This window comes from Sinocyclocheilus rhinocerous, unplaced genomic scaffold (assembly GCF_001515625.1).
Source record: "Sinocyclocheilus rhinocerous isolate Xijiao unplaced genomic scaffold, SAMN03320098_v1.1 scaffold851, whole genome shotgun sequence".
Lineage (NCBI taxonomy): Eukaryota > Metazoa > Chordata > Actinopteri > Cypriniformes > Cyprinidae > Sinocyclocheilus > Sinocyclocheilus rhinocerous.
In genome coordinates, this window is record NW_015624573.1 from 1,419,096 (window position 1) to 1,427,421 (window position 8,326).

General features: G+C 39.1%; 1 protein-coding gene across 4 annotated transcripts in view; it reads left to right on the top strand.

Moving 5' to 3' along the window:
- Positions 1-8,326, top strand: part of LOC107744614 (EH domain-binding protein 1-like) — a 152,346-nt gene that overhangs the window by 54,743 nt on the left and 89,277 nt on the right. For 3 of the 4 annotated variants that reach the window (XM_016558397.1, XM_016558407.1, XM_016558418.1), the window contains exons 8-11: positions 1,031-1,123; positions 1,863-1,988; positions 2,478-2,748; positions 4,396-4,642. In XM_016558397.1, coding sequence (XP_016413883.1) covers positions 1,031-1,123; positions 1,863-1,988; positions 2,478-2,748; positions 4,396-4,642 — 737 coding nt within the window. The remainder of the gene's footprint in view (positions 1-1,030; positions 1,124-1,862; positions 1,989-2,477; positions 2,749-4,395; positions 4,643-8,326) is intronic. The other variant, XM_016558415.1, reaches the window with a different exon arrangement.

The window sequence follows — 8,326 nt, forward strand, 5'->3', positions numbered from 1 at the left end:
AAATAGAAGAGATACTCAACTCTCTATTTTGCCTTGCGGAGCATCAACAATAGTTCAATGGATCGATGAGATCCCAGCGGTGCCTCCAAAAACGGATGCAAAATCAGATCCATGTCAGACGTGTGGGTTCAAGAAAGTTGTAAATTTATTCAAAAGTTTTCAAAAATGCAAATAAGCAATAAAGAAAATCATAACTTGAAGCTGAAACATAAAATTTTAAATAAATTTTATGCTGGTTGAAAGTCTCTTCACATCCCGAGAGCAATAATTTTTGGGATTTTTGGTCCCTTGTAAATTTCAGCATGTCATCTTTGGTGTTCTCTTCAGGATTTCTGTCCAGTCTCAGTTCAGTTTCATTTGAGTGACAGTTACCTTTTTCCTTTTGTGGTTTAGTTTCTTTCTGTATGTGCACAAGTGTCCATTTACTTATGCATTTTGAGGCTTATTGCTGTGCTTGTTTACATTTGTTCTGTTTTTGGTCATAGTTTATTAGCTGCTTTTTCTTTCATACACAGTGTGAAACACACACATACACAGCTTGATCTCGGTGTATAAGGAATGTCCACCCAATACATGTCCTATGAGTGTATGTTTGTGTTTGCATGTGCATATGTCTATGTGTGCGTGATTGTGTGTGTGTGTGTGTGTGTGTGTGTGTGTGGTACATTGTGATATAATCCAGCCTCCCGTTACCCCCCAGATGGTGGAGTCTTAACATTAAGCCCATGTGCTTTTATCCCTTTATAAGTGTATGTATGGAGCTCCTATGGAAATGCTTGAGTTGTTTATTCATCGTATTGGTTTAGGAATCTCTTTGTTGCCATAGAGATTACGTCCGATCTGTTTTTCAGTTTGTTAGAGCGAAGACGCAGTTCTGGCTCTTTTCAGAGAGACACACCTCAACACACACACACACACACACAGATATTGTCTGTATGTATTGCATACCTCTCTTTGCATTATACAGGTTAGCGTGTGTGCAAGTGTGTGTGTGTGTGTGTTTATTGATTGTATGTTGTGCTGTTTGCAGAGATTGTGAGGCAGCTGAATGCTCTCAGCTCTATAGATGGAGAACCAGATGACTGCCTAAAGCAAGCAAATAAACCTGCCTCCTCTTCTGAAGGTCCTTCAGCTTTCACCTTCTTTCATTCTTTTATTCACACTCTCTCACTATCTCACTCTCACTTTCATTCACTATATCTGTATTTCTCCTTTTCCTCTTTTCTTCCATCCCTGTGGTTGTGCTGTGTTATAGAGCATCTGTTCATTGATATTATTTTTTTCCACATGCTATATTTCTCCTTTTTTAGCGTTTTTCATTTGTGATCTTGTGTCCTCGTTCCACCTTCTGCAGTTTGTAGTGAACCCAACTACCCCCGAAAAGCTTTGTTTCTGTAACCATGGAGTTGATGATCCTGGAACACGTGTTCTTAAAGACACCACTGGTCATGAGTACTCTGATGGCCTAATATGGGTCAGGGTGACATGGTGGTGGCGCGAACAGAGACGTCACACCTTTCTTATCACCTCAGAGAGCACTTCACTCTGTCACCCGACACACACACAGTTTTTTTTTGGCCCACTGGCTCATGTTGTGAGTAGTAGTTCAGAATAAAACACTGCATCAGCTCTTCTGGAACATACGACTCTTTGGACCTGAAGGATCTTTGTGTGGTTCACTTCAAAATGCAGATGCCAACAGTTTATTTATTGGTTGTTTTTGCCACAGTTTTGCTTTCATTCAAAGCTTCACCTGATAATTCAACGGTTGTCCTCGCTTATTGTTTTGGACTGATGAGTGATGTTCTCTTCTCTCTTCCTTCCTGTTCTGTTATCACTGTGGATGGATATTGATGGTTTAGAGCTGATCAGTAAGTTGAACTTCCTGGATCAGGAGGACCAAGACCAGAGCAACATGAGCTCTAACCCCTTCGATGAACCTATTGACCCGGTTGACCTTAACCCCTTTGGTGACCCGGATGAGGATGGTAAGGAGTGACCCTTGACCCTTTGTATGACCCCTTTGCCCCTTTATCAACAGGGCAGGTTGTACTCATTAACAAAATCTGAGATGCATGATGATGTATTAAGTGAAAAGGGAATGTTTACTGCAGCTGAATTTTGGAAAAGTGTTCTTAAGATATTTAATTATGTAAATGCATTTGATACTATTTTCAAAAACAACTAATTGACTAGTTGGTGATTAAACTGACATGAAATGAAAATCTATTTTCTAAATGCATGTTAAAGATCTTATTGTGAACGATAGATCCATGTATGTATTTTATTTAAAGTATGCAGAAATTATTACAGAAACTGTAACTGTAACTGTCTAATATGATCATGAGATTATTCATAATTTTTATTTCAATTATAGTTTCTCTTCATGTTTATACATTTAATAGTACTGTAATGGTAGGTTTAATTTATATAATACAGGTGTGGATGTGCATTTTTTTTTGCTTGTGTATTTCTAGAACCATCTCCTAAGCCCCATGTGCGGTCCACTATCAGAGATCAGGAGCCTGTATATGATCAGAACACCTCTTATCCTTCAAACCCATTTGATGAGGCTGACATAGAAATGGACTCTTCTCAACATGGCAACCCGTTTGATGAACCTGAACGCGAACCCCAGCCTAAAGTTTCTCCACCCAGAAGCAGCAAGAGGAAGAATGTCCGGCCGGTGGACATGAGCAAATACCTGTACGCCAACACAACCAAGACAGAGGAGGAGGAGCTAGATGAGTGAGTCAAGGAATTCTGGGATATTCTGTTGGAGGGGCTGTAGGTTAGAGCAGAACATTTTAAGTGGTTATTTTTGAGTTATCAAAACAGTTCTGGAACACACAAAATCTCTGTTTGCTCTTCTACTGTTCATTAGTAGTGCGTGAGTGTGTGTGCGCGTGTTTGAGCGAAGGAGAAAAGCACTTGTCGGAGGAGAAGAAAGTGGTGAGGGAGTTCTTTCAGCAGGAACAAGGCTTCTGTTGTTCCCCACATTCTTTGGCCTTGTCTGTTCATCTCTGCATTTCTCGCACTTACTCGCAGTGCTCCAGCAGGGACGCACGTTTCCAAACCTGACGTTATGTAGCGAACAGGAGAGCAGAGGAGGGTAACTTTATAAAGCTGAAATGTTTATTTTTCCTATGTTAAATAACTGTCACTTTCTACTACAGCACACACATATATATATATATATATATATATATATACATGTATACAAGCCATTACTCCAGTCTTCATTGTCACATGATCCTACAGAAATCATTCTAATATGCTGATTTGCTGCTCATTTCTTCCTATTATTAGTGCTAAAAACAGTTGTGCTTCTTAATATTTTGTGAAAACTGCAATGCATTTTTAGATTTCTTTGATGAATAAAAAGTTCTAAGGATCAGCATTTATTTAAAATATTTTGTGTAACATTATAAATGACTTTACTGTTTTGATCAATGCATCCTTTCCAAATAAAAGTATGGATTCTTTAAAAACGGAGCTTACTGAGCTTAAACTTTTGAATTATATATTTATACTAAATGCGAGCTGTATATTAATATTTAACAAAAGTTACTGATTTTTAATTTTTTTTTTTACAAAAATAATCTAGAAATTACCCTTTTAAAATGATCATTATTTTTAAATTATCATTTTTGCTTAGTCACACGATACATGAGACATATTTAAAAAAATTGCCTACTGTTCTCTGATCCCTCTACCTTCTCTTTCTGCTTTGCTTTCACTCTCTGTCTCTCGTCCTCTCTTTCACCTCCATTTGTTTTGACTGCACTTTCCACTTCTTTCTTTTCTTAACTTATTTGCATTGCTGTCAGCTCTTTCCTCCCTCCTTTCTCACTCTCGCTCTTTCGCTCTCTGTCTTTGTCCGTAAGCTTGGGAGCTTGGGATACTTTGTGTCTTTAACCTTGTCTTTCAGCTGAATACCTGTTCAGTCTTTTCTCAGCTCTGTCTCCTCATTGTGTGTGTGTGTATTCATGTACATGTGTGTGCCTCTGGTGAGTGATGGGTCTTTACACAGCAGTGTGTATTGATGCCAGCGGACGTCTGTGTCCGTCTGTCAGTGAGCTCTCCGACGAGGCCATAGGTTAAAGTTCATGAGGTGTGACCTCTGGAGCACCTGGTCCTTCTCATAGTCAGTAGAGCGTTTTATTGGCTAATAATGTTTGCTGATGTTTACCTGAAGACAACAACACACACACATTTGCCAGCGTAATATACAGACAAGTAGAAAGGTGCAGAAAATCTAAATGTTTTAAACTGGCTAAGTATACTAAATTGACAATTACCTGTAGTGTGAACAAAAACACAAGTGTCCCATTTCTACTGTGATTCGCCAAATTGTTATTTTGCTGATATGGCGGTTTGTTCTCCCACTTTTAGATCAAACCCATTCTATGAGCCCAGATCCTCTGGTGCAGTCACATCCGAGGTAGACAGCAGCATCTCCGAGAAGAGCACCAAACGCCAGGCCCCTCTGCCTCCTAGTGCTGGACCCAACCCTGCTGTGGCCCCTGGAGGCCCTGTACCAAAGACCTCAGCTCCTGAAGGAACACCCACTCCACCGGCTCTGGCACCCTCAGCTGTCTCAGCTGTTATAGGTAGAGAGTTTACCTCGTCCTCGCCCAAGGTAAATCTTCCTCACCACATTATCACTCTTATTTCCAATAGAGTATGATGTTAGTGTGTTGTTGTGCTGACAATAATTGCTGTAATTAGTATCAAAAACAAAATAGACTAAAATAGTTATACTAATAAATAGACCAAAATAGTTTTTCTGTCTTTAGACTTTTGGTATTGAATTTGGTATTTGGTATTTTTCACCTCATTAGCTATCTTAAATTTTTACTGAGCTTGTCACAATGCATTCTGGGATTGTGATGCAATGCAGCTTTAGATTTTTGTAAAATGGGTTGCTTACAAGCCGGGTACCTATTGGTAAAGGCTTTGTTTTGGGAATTAACCTATGATGCCTTCATATGCTGTTACGCAGCTCCATTAGGTTTGGAACACAGCTACAGAATTTATCTTTTTTGGTAGATGAATACTAGTCTTTGGGTTACCTGTATTTTTGTAAACTTTATATTTGTTACTAGGGATGCACTGATACTAAATTTCTCAACCGATACCGATAACTCATTATTCATAATAACATCTGCTGATGCCATTATCGATACAGATACATGTAGCTTGGTTTTCTTAAGGAAGAAAATCTCTCCCAACTAATGCTAGTTTAAACTCTACAAGGAACCCTCTCATTTGGTACATAACTATAATATTAAAGGTTATAATTAACAACAGAACCCAAACTATTGTATTCAACTGTTTTTATTTCTTTTCACATATAATAATCACACTAAAAACTGAAATGTTAAAAAAAATGCATATGGTAGTTTGAAAAAACTATAATCAGGCAAAAAAAGTGTCTTCAGAAAAATCCTTCTGGTCCCACAGAATTTTTGTATTTGAACCCTTTGCAAAAATGACTATGATTTTGAGATCCATCCTTTCACACTGAGAACAACTGAGGGACTCATATGCAACTATTACAGAAGGTTCAAACGCTCACTGACGCTTCAGAAGGAAAAACCATGCATTAAGAGCCGGAGATGTGTACATTTTTCTTATTTTGCCTAAATACATGCCTAAATACATTACTGTCACATTTGATCAATTTAATGTGTCCTTTCTGAATAACAGTATGAATTTCTTAAAAATTTTTACAAAAAAATCTTATTGACTCCTAACTTTAGAACATTGGGTGTTGGGACTTGATTTCTATCAAACTTCCAGATCACATGTTTTTAATGGAAAGTGAATCATAATTTGGGTGTGTCATTCTGGTATATCCTACAGGAGAAGACCAAGTTTCACTGTCATCTTTACAGGCTCTTTATTTCAGTCACACATTTTTTCCAACAGTGCCACATTTCTCATTTCCCCTTTACCTTCTCTTTTTGATATCCAGGACCACTCACTCCATCCCTCTCATCTTCTTTCTGTCCTCTTCCTGCATGCTTCACTCCGAGCATTTGAATACAGGCATGTATTAGTTGCTCTGTAGAATCGTTATATATGCATTATGATTCTCTTCACTCAATGCTTTAGTGAGTCTAATTAACTGGCTCTGCGGTCCCTCACTGGCTGAGGGTGTGGGGTGAAGGGTGCAGGGGGCGAAGGGAAGCCCACCAAGTGTGAATGAGAGCGAGGCGTCGGGCTGCTGCAGAGGGGCTTATACATGGTCAGATTAAATCCCTACAGGCAGAGTGTTTTTATTTTTACGCCTGCGAGTGTGTGCGTTATAATTTAGTCCATATTTAATTATAGCGAGGGTTTTATCACAGCGCAGCACTTGTGTGTGTGTCCGCGCCTGAGAAGTCCTGCCCAACTTAAACATTTAATTACCCAAATTCAGTGGCCTGTGAGGACACACACACACACACACACACATCAGGCAAATAAGCAAATTTTCCTCAGAAACAGCAAGTGGTGTCCAAGCTTCAACTCATGGATACGTTGGATTTGTGCTCCGAATTGCCCAGTGAGTACACCACTGGACACACCACATCAGTCCGATTAAACCCACAGTGATTGGTCCATCAGAATGACTTCAGTATTTGGTTTTTGATCGAAGATGTCATATTTCCAGCAGAACTCCATTTATTCTGATCATGTGCTCCCTCGATCTCTATCCCACACGCACTTCGTACGGATTATGATTTCATTCTCTTGCTGTATGCTGAGGTTGTTTCCTCTGAGTGTGGCGTATAAGATGACCTTAGCATGAATAGTCAAATGGGATTAGCTGGAGACACTTGCACTATGGCTACATATTCAGAGTGAAGATACAGGGAAGCCTAAAGGCTTTGTTTATGACTTTTCTATGTGTGTTTATGTTGTTGCTAGAAGAACCCCCTTTTGCACGCTTAAAGACCTGAGGTGAGGCAGAAGATGCAGGTTGGAAAAACAAATGAATAGGACGCTGTGATAATCTCTGAAAACACAAAATAAATGGAAATGTTGAAATTGCCATAGTTCATGGATTAGAGCAGCCCTGAAGACACGCATTCACTGAGCGAATCTGTGGGGCACATGGTAATGTCATCATGGTCTTGTAAACACAATCTGGAATAGTTTTGAATATTTTCTAAAGGGCACTCCCTTTGGTTTATCGTCATTTCGCTAACACGGCCTGGTCTTTGAGCTTTGTCATCGAGAAGTACACTTAAAATGGCTGCTGTAGTATTAAGTTTTATCAGCCAGTTTTTTTTCCTGAAATTTCACGTAAAGTGAAAAACAGAAATAATTGAATAACTCTGTAAAATTAGTGAATCAAAAAATGACTATCCATTTTTTATGCGGTGCATTATAGTGTTATGTATTTAACAAAATGTTTTTTAACATGACATGATTTTGCCTCAGGCTTACCTTCAGGCTTCTTTTGTCACGTAGCTGCCTCTTTAAATTGTAAAAAGCGTCAGTAAGTTTGAGTAATTTTCACATTCGATTTTCAGGGATGGAAAAATCTAGACAAACGTACTTGGCTCTCAAGAACTTTGATATATTAGCATTTGAGGATGCTGTTTTTGAAATGGGTGAAGAATTAATCTGGACGAATCAAGGAAGAGTGGAATAGGATGTCTTGGGCTGCTGCGAAAGTAGAAAGGGATGTTCTGATTCACTAGTACATCTTTTTCCTCCACTTTTTATCTCCCTCGTTCCTCTGTCGTCGTTTGTCTTTTCCAGCGAAGCGATTTTACACCTCCCTGCTCACCCCTCTCTCCTCTCTGTCGTTTAACAGCAGTCTTCCACACAGGGACGCACTGATCTGAGGATTTTCATCAGTTCACGCTTCATAAATTATGGTCTGTATTTTAATATAAAGAAACGGCAAACGCAGTCACTGCAAAGCTCTTTAGATTTACATAAAGCCCTCCGGGGTGAGGCGGTGCCGTCTTTAGGGCTAGTTCTCTCACAACCCAGGCTAAAAAAGTTTTGAGAAAGATGTTAGTAACTTTGTGCGATCATTTTCACTTTCACTGTGGCTTTACTTTATCTCCCTTTTCCCCCCAAAGAAATCGTGACTAAATTATTTAGAACAGTAACCTTCCATTTTCTCAGTTTTAGAAAAACTGTTAATACTAACTTAAAAAGAGTTAGTAGAACTAATCACAAGACCAAATTAAATGATGGTGTTCATGACCTGAGAGCCCACAGTGGGAGGGACAGGGCCAGGTTACACTCTTTCATTATACTTCTTTGTTTTCCACTCTCTCGGTCTGATTCAGGCTGCAACATAGATAAATTGAATTTA